Below are 15,491 nucleotides of genomic sequence, written 5' to 3' on the forward strand. Positions count from 1 at the left end.
GCTGGCATCGCGGTTTATCCACGTACGGCTCTAGAAGCCTCTAAAATGGCTTCTTCGATCACCTCAAATAGCAATTTGGGGTTAAAGGCCTCGGTACCTTCCGCCAGGAAGCCGCGTATCGAGATATTGGAGGTTCCAGGTTATATGTCTGACGGCGACTTGGTCTCGGAATTGTTGAGGGTTAACGCTGTTGACTTCAGTGGCTCTGATGTCAGAGTCATTAGAAGGGTAAAGCCTGGTACCAGAGGCACTGGTAGAGCGATACTGGAAGTTGTTCCTGCGTTGCGACATTTGCTGATCGCCGCCAAACGCATATTTTTGGGTTGGTCTTCTTGCCGTGCTAGGGATCATATAAGAGACTTTAGATGCTACAAGTGTCACGCTTATGGCCATTTTTCTGCGAGATGCACTGAGAAAACCTGTACCTGTTCTCATTGCGCCAATACTGGACACGAGAGAAAAGGTTGTCCTAACTAGCTGATAAACCGACTTGTGCCTCTTGTACGCGTCTCAAACGTGAATCCAAACATAGGACTGGTGGATCGGATTGTCCTCTGTTCCGACGCTTTATGGATATGGAGAATGCTCGTACTGATTATGGCGCATAATTACAATTTTCGATTCGGGCAAATAAACTTGCGAAGATCTCGTGCGGCTACAGCTCTTATCTCGCAGGTGTGTTTGGATTATCATATTGATATTTTGCTCATCCAGGAGCCTTATTCTACTGAGGGTAATATTCGTGGTCTGGGGCGACACGTTCGTGTTGTCACTGGACACAAATCTACGGAGTACCCTTGGGCAGCTGTTGCTTTGTTTTCTCCTAATATCTCTGTTCTCTCCTTAGACCACCTGTCTGGATCACATTGTGTTTGTGTAGAGCTGTCTCTCAATGGTTCTTCTTTTTATTCTATTTCTTCTTATTTCCAACCATCCATCCCTGTTGATATCCATATTCAGACATTAGATAATATTTTGTGTCATCTGCGCCCTACTTCTAAAAAGATCATCATTGGTGGTGATCTTAATTCTTACTCCCCACTTTGGGATCCTTGCCCCACAAATGATAGGAGGAGAAGCGTTTGAGGTAGCGCCCTTGAAGACTTTATCTGTCAAAACGATCTATATATCCACAACAACAGAGATGATATCCCGACGTTTGAAAGTCCTGCTGGCTCTTCTTATATTGATGTCACTTTGTCTTTGGGTTTAGATGCAGGTGATATGAAAGATTGGAGGGTTCATTCGGGAGAAACTCTGAGTGACCATAACTTAATTACTTTCGATTTAAACTTTGATAGTCCTATTAATTTTGTGTCTGGTTTGCCCTTACCTTTTCGTAACGGCACCAATCTATCTTGGATAAATTTCAAAACTCGTCTCTGTAATTTCTTTGACAGATATTCTGCTGCAAACAGTTGCCCTGATTTTTGTGCTCCCGATTTGTGTGCTTCTGCAATTAACCTTGCCACTATTAATATAGCACAAGATGTCTTTGGTAGAGTTGGTGCTGTAGGTAGGCGCTCTACTCCTTGGTGGAATGAATACCTGGTATCCCTTAAATCCTTAGTCAAAAGGGCTATACGTAAATTACGCTCGGCTAAGCGTCGTGGTGTTGGTCCAGATTTGTTAATGCCCCTTGGTATCGAGGTTAGAAGAGTTTCTGCACTTTTTAAGCGTCAAATTTTGGTGTCCAAAAAAAAGTCGTGGGAGAATTTTGTTAGCTCGCAAGCAGGGTCGGGACCTTGGGGACCAGCGTATAAGGCCATCACTAGGGACCCCGCTTTTATTATGTGTGGAGTTCGTAGTCCTCTTGATGGTCACCTTGCTTTATCTAGTAGTGAAGCGGTTAATAATCTTGTGAATGCACTTATCCCTGTTGATCACTTTGACAATGATCTACCTGCTCACGTTCTTATCCGTAATATTGCTTCTTATGTTACTGAACTTAGTTGCTATGAAGACCTTCCGACTTCGGAGGAAGTTAGTGCGATATAATAACCTGGCTAGGGGTAAGGCTCCTGGAGTTGATATGATAGGCGGATATATTGCCAGAGTTGTTTGGTCGGTTGGTAATTTTGAACTTCTCAATGTTTATAGGAATTGTTTTAAATTTGGAACCTTCCCTAGTTGCTGGAAGGTTGGAAAATTGTTTGTCATTAAAAAGCACAATACTGATAGACTGGCTAGTGACCCTAAGGCTTATCGCCCAATCAGTTTGTTGCCTATTCTTGGGAAGGTTCTGGAGAGGTTAATTTCGAGTCGGCTCAATAGTTTCCTTGACGATAACTCTGTTTTATCCGGTGGTCAATTTGGATTTAGATCGGGCAAGTCTACTGTTGATGCAATTCGCTGTGTCTTGAGGGAGTCTTCGGACTCTCCATCTAAGTATGTAGTTGCTGTTTTGTTGGACGTTGCTGGAGCGTTTGATAATCCCTGGTGGCCTATGCTATTGATCAAGTTGCGTCTGCTGGGACTGCATCCGAATTTACTATGCTTACTTCAGAGTGCAGGATCTCTCTATTGGATGTCCACAGGGCTCCGTTTTGGGACCTATCCTTTGGAACATTCTCGTCAATGACCTCTTTACAATCAATTTGCCGGAGGGTTGCAGGTTGGTTGCGTATGCTGATGACATCGTGTTGTTAACGCACGCAAAGTCCCGTGTTGAGATGGAATGTAGAGCTACTGCGGCACTTATCTATCTAGACAATTGGGCCATAATTAACAAACTTTCTTTCTCGCCCTCGTAAGTCCAAGTTCCTTACTAATAAAGGGTTCTCTTGTTAGAGCCCCTTATATCAAACTCGGAGACTGTAAGATCAAATTTGTCAACGAGTCCACTTATTTGGGTGTTGTTCTCGATGTCAGGCTTACATTCAATGGTCATATTGGGAGAGCATTATATAAAGCTAAGGTTTCCTTTGGTCGTATTGGTCGCCTTTGTGGTCGCTCTTGGGGTTTGGGTTTCCATGAAAAACGCTTGATATGCTGTGTTTGTTAACTCTTTGACGTATGCATCTAGCATTTGGGGTCATCTTGTCGAATTAAAGACGGTCCTTCGTACATTAAATAGTGGTCAGCGTTTTCCTCTGATCGCTCTTACCCAGGCTTATCGCACTGCGTCTACAGACTCACTACAGATTCTTGCGGGTACATTGCCACTTGACTTGGTCGTCCAAATAAGAGCTGCTCGAGAAAAACTTCGTGGTGGGTTAGATGCTTCAGTCTCAGGCGTCCTTTTCCGTGCTCCTAATCAGTCACAGTGCGATGATCCTCGATTCTGGCGAAGTTTGAAGTCTGATATTTTAAATTGTGCTATTTCGGCTTGGCAACTTAGATGGGATTGTTCCTCTAAAGGTAGACAAACCTATTTGTTTTTTCCGAGGGTCTCTTCACGCCTTGAGCGTGATTGGCTGTCGCCTAGTTTTTGGAGCAGTCAATTTTTAACTGGTCATGGCCACTTTAACGGCAAGTTCGCATCTATGGGCTTGGTATCTGAGTCTTTTTGTCCGTGTTCTTTTCCGGAGCAGGATGCAGATCATATTCTGTGGTCCTGTCCTGGGATGGAGGCTGAGAGGAGGGTTCTGCTGGACAGCGTCAGGGGTTCTCTCATTGGCCCCCTACATCATGGGGATCTAATAATGAGTAAAGCATCGTTTAGAGCTTTCGAAAAGTTCGCGGAATGCTTTGGGAAGCTGTGTTCCCCTGGATGCTACTACTCCACTTAATTGCAAAAGCATTTATGTGTTGATTTATTTATTTTTATTTTTTATATTATATTCTGTGAATGTATGTGTGTGTGAGTGTGCGTTTGCTGTTTAGGTGAGTGTATGTATTTGTGGTTGATGTGTGTGTGTGTGTATATATGTGTGTGTGTGTGTGTATGTGTGTTTGTGTGTGTGTATATATGTGTGTGTGTGTATGTGTGTGTGTGTGTGTATGTGTGTGTGTGTGTGTATGTGTGTGTGTGTGTGCGTGCGTGCTTATGCACGCATAATCATGCGCACATGTATGTTTACTTGAGGTGTGCGTGCATTCGCACGGCACATCTCAGGTTTTGTTTCCTACCGCATGCGCGCTTTATGTGTTCATGCGTTGTTGTTAATTTTGTACTTGGTTATGTACAGTGTGGTTTTTTTATTAGAACAGTGATGTGCGGTTGTTCTTGTGCGATATTCATGAACAACCGTCTCGTTCTCCGACGAAAGGGTCTCTTGGACTGTATTCGTCGGGGGGGTGGTGGCCTCATGTTGAGGGCTTTAAGGGTCAAATTCCGTGACCTTTAAAGCGGGCTTAGGACCATAGCCGGGCTCCGTAAGAGTTGCCTCGCCCTCAGAAGGCTTGCGCAGAGAGTAGGGCACACCCTGGAGGCGGATGAACTGTACCGAAATGCGCGGAAGGCACTCAAGGGTGCCATCAAGGACAGTAAAAAGGAGTGCTGGCGGGAGCTGTGTGAGATGGTCGACACCAATCCGTGGGGACTGCCGTACAAAATAGTGCGACAGAAGCTGCGCGGTCGGTCGGCCGATCCCTATCTCGACGACCCGGAGAATCTGAAAACTGTGGTTGATGGATGTTCTTTTCGGAACACCCGGAGCGAGCGCGAGCGCTTGACGTCCCAACTGATTAACAGGCCCACAAAGGCACAGGGCCGATTAAGGCCCACAAAGCTCCGGGCCCGGATGGAGTCCCGAACGAAATAGTCTCGGCGGTAGGGAGGGCCTTCCCCGATGTCCTACTCGACGTCTACAATGCGTGCTTGCGGGAGGGGACCTTCGGCGGTGCTTGGAAGAGGCAAAAGCTCGTGCTAATACCTAATAAGAGCCCTGCGGTGGGACCGTCCTCTTACAGGCCGCTGTGTATGCTCGATGGATTCGGGAAGCTCCTGGAGAGACTGACTCTCCAGAGACTTCAGACGTTCCTCGAAGATGACGCCACGGGACTTTCCCCGCTTCAATACGGATTCAGGCGGGGCCGATCAACGATCGACGCCGTCAGCCATGTCGTCGGAACAGTACGATCGGCATGGGAAGGATCTGTGAAGCGGAGCCAGCATGTCGCTCTGGTGGCACTGGACATCCGAAACGCCTTCAACTCGGCTCGATGGAATAATATCCTAAGAGCCGTCGGGGAGGACTATCGGGTGCCCCACTACCTGACGACACTGCTGGAGAGCTACTTAAGACCGACTGCTGGAGTACCGGTGCGGCACCACCGGTGATCTCTCCTCGCGGCGACTCTCGTCGGGCGTCCCGCAGGGCTCTGTCCTCGGACCAGTCCTGTGGAACGCTATGTATGAAGGGTTACTGAGGGTGGAGCTCCCGGAGGGTGCCAGCGCCGTTGCTTTTGCTGACGATGTCGCAATCATGGTGGTTGCGAAATCCCTCAGAAGCGTGGAGATCTGCGGCAATGACGCGCTCTATCGGGTGAAGACATGGCTAGATCGCGCTGGGCTGGAATTAGCAGTCCAGAAGACGGAGGCAGTGTTCTTCACCAGACGAAGAGGTTTCGGCCCGCCGAAATTGGAGCTGGAGGGTTTTGAGGTGCCGTTCCGCGATTCGGTGCGATACCTCGGAATCCAGCTCGACCGAAAGCTCCGGTTCACGGAGCATGTGGAGCGGGCATCCGCCAGGGCGGACGTGACGGCCTGTCAGTTAGCCCGCCTCATGCCAAATGTGGGTGGACCTAAGAGTGTTGGGAGGAAACTCCTGAGCTCGGTGGTCCACTCCATACTCTTGTACGGCGCTCCCGTCTGGTGTGACTCCCTTAAAGTGGAGCGCACTAGGCGGAAAATGGCTGGAGTGCAGAGACGGAGCGCTCTGAGGGTCGTTTCGGCGTACCGCACGGTATCGGAAGATGCCACACTGGTGCTTGCTGGCACACCGCCTGTGGACCTGCTTGCGGTTGAGCGAAAGGCGACACACGGCGGGTTGAAAAGAAGCGAAGCGAGGGATGCCATCATGATACAGTGGCAGCAGCGGTGGGAGTCAGCTACTGGGGGGAGGCGGACGCAAAGGCTCGTCGGTGACCTGAAGCAATGGTGCGGAAGGACACACGGCGGCCTGAGCTATCACCTCACCCAGTTGTTGACAGGACACGGTTGCTTCGGAACCTGTCTGCACAAGATAGGGAAAAAATCAACACCAAGCTGCCACCACTGTGAGGCAGCTGACGATGACGCGGAGCATACATTGCTTCACTGTCCTGCGTGGGATGCCCCGAGAGAGGCCCTCAAAGCCGCGATCGGGGAGGAAACGCTATGGACGGGGATGGTGATGGGTTCCATGCTCCGCGACAGAGGGAGCTGGTCGGCTTGGGAGGCCTTTGCTGCCTCCGTGATCGGGGAGAAGTTGCAGTCCGAAAGGGAAAGGAGACGCCAGGAGCCTGCTTCTGAGTCGTAGGACTCGATATGAGCACCGCGACCTGATATGGGCCTCTGCCGTCTCCTGTGTGAGCGCATTGCGCAAGGCCAGCTGCTGCCTGGTAATGCTTAAGTGCGGGTCCGGCAGCAGCTGATAGAGAGAGGGGTTTTTAGTGAGTAAGAATCTCACACTCCCCCTGGAATTCGGGTCGGGGGGGCCTATGCAAGGTTTTCCCCTCTCACGGGGGGAAAAAAAAAGGGTTTCGGAAAACCCGACATATCCGGGTCCAAAATTTTGAAAACCCGGCGGATCCGGGTCCAAAATCAAATTCAAAAATTTCCAGATTTTCAATTCAAATTTTATTTTGTTTCATTATACAATTCTGGAAAAATATTATAGGTGATAAAAAACATATAATAAAGAAATACAAATATAATACAGTATGTATATCATAATGCAAAATTACATTAAATTAAAAATTTTATTTAGTTTTCCTAATTTGAACATATGTAATAATACTTGAGAAACACTAAAGCATTGAGAGACTTATCCCCCAATGCCGATCTCAGTTTAGTGCAAAAATTATTAGATACCGAAAATGTTCTTTCTTTATCTGTAGATGTAGGTATAACGGTGCAAGGAGCATTATTTTAATAACTGGAGATATGGTATAAGCAAAAATTGTTCCTCTGAAGGTCGTTTTCAATTTACCTATGTACATACTTTTATTTTATTTTACTATTCAAACCTAACTTTACCACCACAAAGCAATTTTACATTTTTTTTTAGTAAGGGGAGTAAGTTTAGACCGGAAGTGAAACAAAACTAAACTACTTGTAGTAAAAACTACTTGTAGTGAGCTTCATCAATAGATATATTAAAGAAGACTTTGTTGCGACTACCCGTAAACACAAGAATCTCACAGTTAATGATATAGGTGTTGGTGTTGATAATACCAAAATCTACATAAATGATCAATTAACCATTGCCAATAAGCAACTTTTGACCAAAACAAAATCCTATGCTAAAGATAAGGGGTTTCAATACGTCTGGGTAAGAAATTCAAACATACTTTTAAGAAAAAACTCCACTTCAAAGATTCTACACATAAAGACTTTGGACGACCTAAAAAAGATTATATAAATATTTTTTCAATGAATAAGCAATCAATTCTAATTTTTTATTTATATTTTTCTTACCTTCTCTTTTATGTGACAATTATATTTACCGATCCTGTTATTCTCTTCTCTATATTTTATATCTACATTTCTTACTTTATTTTTTACTGTATTTTCCACCATATTTTTTACTATATTTTCACTTTTATTAATAATAATTATTTGAATATAAATATTATTATCAAAGAATATACACTAACTAATTCCATATTTTATTTTGCTTATACTTATTTCAATTCAATTGCTATCATCAATAATTGTTGTTTGATAATTGATTCTATATCTTCATTTATAATTACATATACTTGTACATGCAATTACATTTTTTACTGTAATTTCTTCCATACTTTTTGCTCTATTTATAACTATAGTTTCACTTCTATTATTGATTATTGTCTTAATATTAATATTATTGTTAAAGAATATAAACTGGTTAATTCCATTTTTCACTTTGTTAATATATGTTCAGATTCATTTACTACCATCAATGATTATTATTTGAACAATAGTTCTATATCTTTGTTTATAATTATTGATGCATGCTCATTTGTATACATATGTCTATGCTTACCTACGCATGTAGGCTTATACGTCTATCTTTATGCACTCTATCAATTCTACCCATATATTATGGTTTTTGTTTTCTTTATTAATTATTGGTTCTTTCTTATATTTCTGAACGCACTTTATTTTCAATTCTATCATCAATTGTCATCTAAATCATTGTTTATTATTATATTATGAACAAATACTTGCCAAAAAACTATATAATTCGCTTTATTAATTTTATTTTAACTCAATTGGTATCACGAGTGATGGTTTGCTCGGTAATTCCGTATCGCTTCTATGGATGCAAGTATGTATGTGTATATTTATATTCATATACACATAACTGCTGATATTTATGCTTCTAGATATCTACACGTCTATCACTACGTACTCATCAATTGCCAATTCTATTTACGTTTTACAATTTATCTTATTTTTATTACATTGCTATATTTTATTCTGTGTACTTTCCATGTTCCTTATTTCCATGTGCTTTATTTTCCTACTCTATTAATACGTTTCATTTTTATGTTTGCATACATATTGACATGTGTATTTTCGTGTATAATTGTATGTACATATGTGTGTATGTGTTTATATGCATTTGTATATGCACATATATATATGTGTGTGAGTACCTTTTTATTATTTTTCTGAGACCACTTAATGGATTCTATTAATTTATATTATCAAAATGTACGTGGTCTCCGTACAAAAACTGATATTTTTTTACGAAATATAAACATGTCCAATTATGATATTATTTTGCTTACTGAAACTTGGTTGATGGACACTATAAGTGATATATAGTGTGGCGAAGAGATCGTAATTATGTTAGCTTAAACCAAATACGTGGTGGTGGTTGCCTTGTGGCAACTAAGCGTGAACTTGGAGTTGTTTCACGTCCAGAGTGGCACTCTTCTGCGGAGGATATCTGGATATCTCTCACTTTACGCAGCACCACTAATCATCGCAACCTTCTCAAATTTCATATATGTGTATTGTATTTATGTTCTGAGAACATAGGTAATTCTTTTAATACTCAACTTACTAATTTTCTTGAAAACATGTCTACTATTTCAACTAACTACCCGGATGATAGATTTTTAATTGTTGGAGATTTCAATCTAAGTAACATCCAATGGTCCCAGGATATCTCCAGAGGAGGACTTATACCTATCAATTCGTTAAGAAGCACCGAAATGACTCTTATTGATGCATTACATTTTTGTAATTTTAAACAATATAATGGAGTACTTAACTTATTCGGCCGTATTCTTGATCTAGTTTTATCAAATGAACATTTGGTAGTAGATGCCTGTTTAGATCCTCTCGTTCCTGAGGATCCTTATCATAAATCTCTGTTAATTACTGCTGATCTAACTTTTTATCGATCACTTAAATCTAAACCTTATACTAGATTCCTTTTTGATCTTGGTAACTATAACGAGATTCAAAATGAATTAAACTCTGTTTCTTGGTCTTATTTACATACTGTTTCTCTTGATGATGCTGTAAATTCATTTTATAATCTTATATATAATTTAAGGGATAAATATATCCCACAGAAACATGTTCAAAGTAGAAAATTTCCCGCTTGGTATACTGCACCCCTAAAAAAAGTCCTGAAGGAAAAGTACAAATTTTTTAAGAAATTCAAAAATTATAACAACCTGGCTGACCATCATACCTTTGTACTATTACGCAATCGGGCAAAAACTTTAGAGAAAGAATGTTTCAAAAATTATATGACTTTAGTAGAAAACGACATTTCCTTGAATCCCAAAGCATTCTGGTCCTACATTAAATCAAGGAACAAAAACAACGTCCTACCTCATATTCTGTATCATGGTGACATTACTGCTGATACGGGGGTGGACATTTGTAATTTGTTTTCTTCCTTCTTTTACTCGACGTTCCTTAAACCGGTCTCTAATCAATCGACTTCCTCTTATCCCTTACCAACCAACGTCTGTTCTGTCACATCTTCCTCTGAAATTGGATCAATTGAAATTCGAAGTGAAAAAGTATTAAATATTTTGAAATCAACTGATATTCATAAAACAGCAGGCCCAGATTTAATTTCTCCAATTTTTATCTCAAAATGTGCTGAAAGCCTAACTTTACCACTAACCATTATCTATAAAAGATCTATTAGTGAGGGCCTTGTACCTTGTATCTGGAAATCAGCATTCATATCTCCTGTACATAAGAAAGGAAAAAAAAACGAAATTTCCAATTACAGGCCTATATCAAAGCTATGTATATTTGCTAAGATATTAGAAAAATTAGTGTACGACCAACTTTTTCCAGCTATCTCGCAATCTCTTAGTATGCAACAACATGGTTTTCAGAAAGGACGCTCAGTTACAACAAATTTACTACTATTTAATGATTTCGTTACTAATGCCATGAACGATCGGTCTCAGGTTGATACTATATATACAGATTATAGTAAGGCATTTGACAAGATTGATCACGATATTCTCCTTGAAAAACTTTTACAGATCGGTATTCATGGTGATCTCTATAGATGGTTCACCTCATACATTACGCGTCGATCACAGGCTGTCTCATTAAATGGATTTATATCGAAATGGATGAATATTCCTTCTGGTGTTCCACAAGGCTCCCTCTTGGGACCTCTATTATTCAATATTTTCATCTTCGATATTGAAAAATGTTTTCAGAATTCAAATGTACTATTATTTGCTGATGATATGAAGATTTTCAAGAGAATAGACAACCGAAATGATGCTTTGGCCCTACAAGATGATTTGTTCAGACTAGAGGCTTATTGCAGCATAAATAAGTTGGAAATTAATGTAGCAAAATGCTCCTGCATAACCTTCACCAGAAAACTATGTCCAGTTGACTTTCCTCATTCAATTAACGGACATAGACTCACAAGGGTATCGGAAATTAGGGATTTGGGAGTCTTTTTAAACTCTGATCTATCCTTTAGTAAACATATTGACAATGTTGTAGCTCGAGCGTCGAAGGCCCTCGGGTTCGTCATCCGGTCCTCCAAATGCTTTACTTCTATAAAATCATACAAAATACTATATTGTGCATACGTAAGAAGTATTGTTGAGTTTGCATCCCAAGTTTGGAACCCAGATTACTCTGGTGCAAGAGACAGATTGGAGCGCATTCAGAAGAGATTCCTGAGGTACGTCAGTAGCCGTTTTGGATTAACCTATACTTCCTATGAAGATGCTTGTAGGTGTCAGCATCTACTTCCTCTTGTCAAAAGAAGGGAGATAGCTGACATCTCAACAATTTTGAACATCCTTAACGGCTCGATTGACTGTCCTCAATTATTGAGCAGACTATCATTGCGTGTACCAAATAGAATGACTAGATGTAATGAGCTCCTTTACATACCTAATACTTTTTCTAATTATGGAAGAAGCTCATTCATCTGGCGTGCAAGCTCCACCGTCAACACACTAATCTTAACAATTTCTATGTTTGACTTATTTATTATTAATGCTATACAAGCTAGAGTAATTATTGCAAATTTGTTTTTCGATGATTAATTTTAATGAAAGTTTATGATTATGATTATGAATTTTTATTTTGATGTATTTATTTTGTCTTTTTGTTTTTTGTTATATATTATATTTTTTATATTATTTCATAATTTTTATCATATTATTATTCTTATTATTCTGATATTTTTATTATACTGTTATTTCTATTTTTTTTCTTTTTTTGTTTTCTTTAACTATCTTACTCTATTATCATTTTTGTTTCTTATTTTAAATGTTTGAGCTTTTCTTTTTTTACCTATATGTGAAAATTATTAATGGTTTACTTAACATAATTATATTTTTTTTTACTATCAATCTAATAAACTGTAAACTGTAAATTTTCCAAATAAATAAAATAAAATAAAATAAAACGCTTAAGCCTAGTGCAGTGGTTCTTAACTGCACTTGCACCGCGAGCTTGTTGCAAGTGCACCGAAAAAAATAAATTTATGCTAAAAACAGAAAAATCCTTGAACTAGTTAAAATAGGATTCGTTCGTTTCATAAATGAAAAATCAAAATAGTGAATCAATATATCTACAAGATGTTTTTTTATTTTATTTCTTCATATTTAGAACAATTTAAAATATCATGGGAGTTTGAGTAGGAATTTGTACGCATGGTGTTCCGTCAATGGTAGGCTCATGATTAAAGGATTTGTTGCCCTTGCCAAAACAAGAATGAAAAACTTGTTTTCTCGAGTAATTGTAACATAATTTCATTGAATATGTTGGCATTTACGACAAATAGTCTTTAATTCGACAAGATGACCCCAAATGCTAGATGCATACGTCAAAGAGTTCACAAACACAGCATTGTATACAAAGCGTTTTTCATGGAAACCCAAACCCCATGAGCGACCAATACGACCAAAGGAAACCTTAGCTTTATCTAATGCTCTCCCAATATCACCATTGAATGTAAGCCTGACATCGAGAACAACACCCAAGTAAGTGGACTCGTTGACAAATTTGATCTTACAGTCTCCGAGTTTGATATTAGGGGCTCTAACAAGAGAACCCTTTATTAGTAAGAACTTGGACTTACGAGGGCGAGAAAGAAAGTTTGTTAATTATGGCCCAATCGTCTAGATAGATAAGTGCCGCAGTAGCTCTACATTCCAGCTCAACACGGGACCCCAGCATGAATACCCATATGTCTACTAAGCTGACATATCATAGTAAATGATTTTGAACAAATGTCACATTTGTGTGGTTTTCACCCAGTATGAATACCCATATGTCTACTAAGCTGATATTTCGTATTAAATGATTTTGGACAAATGTCACATTTGTGTGGTTTTACCCCAGTATGAATACCTATATGTGCACTAAGATGTTGTTTCGTAATAAACGATTTTGAACAAATGTCACATTTGTGTGGTTTTACCTCAGTATGAATACCCATATGACTACTAAGCTGATATTTCGTATTAAATGATTTTAAACAAATTTCACATTTGTGTAATTTTACCTCAGTATGAATACCCATATGTCTACTAAGGTGATATTTCATAGTAAATGATTTTGAACAAATGTCACATTTGTTTGGTTGTACCCCAGTATGAATAACTATATGTGCACTAAGATGTTGTTTCGAAGTAAATGATTTTGAACAAATGTCACATTTGTGTGGCTTTACCCCAGTATGAATACCTATATGTGAATTAAGATATTGTTTCGTAGTAAATGATTTTGAACAAATGCCACATTTGTGTGGTTTTACCCCAGTATGAATACCCATATGTCTACTAAGCTGATATTTCCTAGTAAATGATTTTGAACAAATGTCACATTCGTATGGCTTTACCCCAGCATGAATACCTATATGTGTACTAAGAATGTGTTTCGTAGTAAATGATTTTGAACAAATGTCACATTTGTGTGGTTTTACCCCAGCATGAATACCTATATGTTTACTAAGATTTTGTTTCGTAGTAAATGATTTTGAACAAATGTCACATTTGTATGGCTTTAACCCAGTATGAATACCCATATGTACACTAAGAATTTGTTTCGTAGTAAATGATTTTGAACAAATGTCACATTTGTGTGATTTTACCCCAGTATGAATACCCATATGTCTACTAAGGTGATATTTCATAGTAAATGATTTTGAACAAATGCCACATTTGTTTGGTTTTACCCCAGTATGAATAACTATATGTGCACTAAGATGTTGTTTCGAAGTATATGATTTTGAACAAATGTCACAATAATGCAGCTTTCGTCGAGTATCCGAGTGTTTTTGTGTCACACTATTGATTTTATGATCCAATTCAGAATTTGTAGAGCACATCTCATCTAAAGCATTTCGAAATGTTAATTCTTCCACTGGAATGTGTGTATTGGTATCTATTATTGCTGCCACATTATCTCTCGAAGTATTTTTTCTTCCAGGTGTCTAAAATATAAACCGAACTTTATTCAATTAAATATGTATGTATATTTATAGTGTGATTAGATGTCATTTTACATGTCAATTTGTTTAGAATCGATCTAAAGCACTAGAAACCTATTGACTTACCTGGCCATCGTCGGGTGAACTGGAAATGTTGGGTGGCCAATCAGCACCCAACTCATCTTCCCATATTAAATCTTCCAGCAAAACCTCCTCCGGCTTGACTTTCAAACACTTGTCTAATTCCAGCCTCGACGTTGTGTCATTCCGAAAACAAGAGTTTCGAAAGGTGTCGAGCAATTCCAGATTGTTGAGACAAGAAAGGCATATCGTATCTGGCAGATGGTCACCTTTCCTAACCTGCAAATGTGAAAGGCAAAGGTAAAGATCACGAGGAGTAGCGAATTAACAATAGCAATGGCTTACACTTGGTAAGTGACGGCGACTGACCCGCAGCTGACAGCAGGTCCAAATGCGTTGCACCAAACGCTGAGGTGGATGAGGGTCGTCATGGATGGAGACGAAGGACCCTGCTGGACCCTGCTGGCAGAGACAAAGTCTGCACTCCATCGCTACCTGAGAGAGGAAGAAGCTCAATAGTGTCCTCGATAAGTCGATTAGTCGATAGTCGACAATGGATACCTAGACGCTTGTAGAAGCTTAAGACTAGGGCTGCCAACTTTTTCTGAGACAATTCCGGGACAAATAGCTCAAAACTCAATTTTTATATATTTTTTTTATTCGTTCCGAACATTTTTTACATGCTATTATTATAGTGCTATATTACTTCAGAAAAAAAATTGTCATCATCTTCAGTTATCAAAATTTAACTGGCTTTCACGTCTCTTTAAGTTTGGTTCCTTTATTTGAATACAAAGAAATTCGATCGGTCAAACCAGACTCAATTTTATCAACTTATTTATAAGTATTTTTTTAATAGTTTTGATATATTTTCCGCATATTTAAAATACCTATATCTATTTTTAGTTTGTCATAGGGCCTGAATTTAATTTTCCAGGGCCTTTTTCTGAGACAATTTCGGGATTCTTCTCGGCGGACCTGGGAATTACCCAAACTAAAAAATAAGCTAAGTGTTAAATTAAAATTTCCGGATTTACCAAGTGTTCCATTGCAATACATTGTTTGGGAAACCCTCATATAATGTAAGGTAAGTATTAATAGAAAAAGTTGAGTGCGCGCATTACACGCTCACCGATCCAACCCATTCACCCGTTCTAAATGATGAATGAATGTGTGTGTGTCTTCGTGTATGTGTGTACGCTCCCGTGCAACGTATTTGACGCTGACGTCTCCCGTTCCAAGCCAGGTGCTCAATATCAGGAGTACATGTCATACGCTCCACTTCACGCTGATTGGTTGTGCGCTTCGTTCGCGTCTATTTATTTTATTAAATATCTCTAAGCACAACAACTACTCCTGATATTCTAAAATTTGTTTTTTTGA

General features: G+C 39.6%; 2 protein-coding genes across 3 annotated transcripts in view; one reads left to right on the forward strand and one right to left on the reverse strand.

The window, feature by feature from the left end:
- Positions 1–15,491, forward strand: part of LOC143917127 (E3 SUMO-protein ligase ZBED1-like) — a 93,049-nt gene that overhangs the window by 37,315 nt on the left and 40,243 nt on the right. The window lies entirely within an intron of this gene.
- LOC143917123 (uncharacterized) lies at positions 11,821–14,757 on the reverse strand. 2 transcript variants are annotated; one of them, XM_077438534.1, is made up of 3 exons: positions 14,478–14,757; positions 14,154–14,387; positions 11,821–14,030 (listed from the first exon to the last, which is right to left on the reverse strand). In XM_077438534.1, exons 1-3 carry the CDS (start codon positions 14,595–14,597, stop codon positions 12,846–12,848), a joined length of 1,539 nt encoding a protein of 512 aa, XP_077294660.1. In that variant the 5' UTR covers positions 14,598–14,757; the 3' UTR covers positions 11,821–12,845. The 2 variants fall into 2 exon arrangements, with proteins under 2 accessions (XP_077294660.1, XP_077294659.1); XM_077438533.1 differs by having other exon boundaries at positions 14,454–14,757.

The sequence above is a fragment of the Arctopsyche grandis genome, chromosome 9, assembly GCF_051622035.1.
Source record: "Arctopsyche grandis isolate Sample6627 chromosome 9, ASM5162203v2, whole genome shotgun sequence".
NCBI lineage: Eukaryota > Metazoa > Arthropoda > Insecta > Trichoptera > Hydropsychidae > Arctopsyche > Arctopsyche grandis.

What these genes read in the sequence shown, in the direction of transcription:
- LOC143917123 (XM_077438533.1), bottom strand. Translation starts at nt 14,597, where the DNA reads ATGGAGTGCAGACTTTGTCTCTGCCAGCAGGGTCCAGCAGGGTCCTTC. An exon ending in GTCGCCGTCACTTACCAAGT is followed by an intron (nt 14,388 to 14,453) that starts GTAAGCCATTGC and finishes TCACATTTGCAG; the next exon opens with GTTAGGAAAGGTGACCATCT. An exon ending in GTTCACCCGACGATGGCCAG is followed by an intron (nt 14,031 to 14,153) that starts GTAAGTCAATAG and finishes TTTATATTTTAG; the next exon opens with ACACCTGGAAGAAAAAATAC.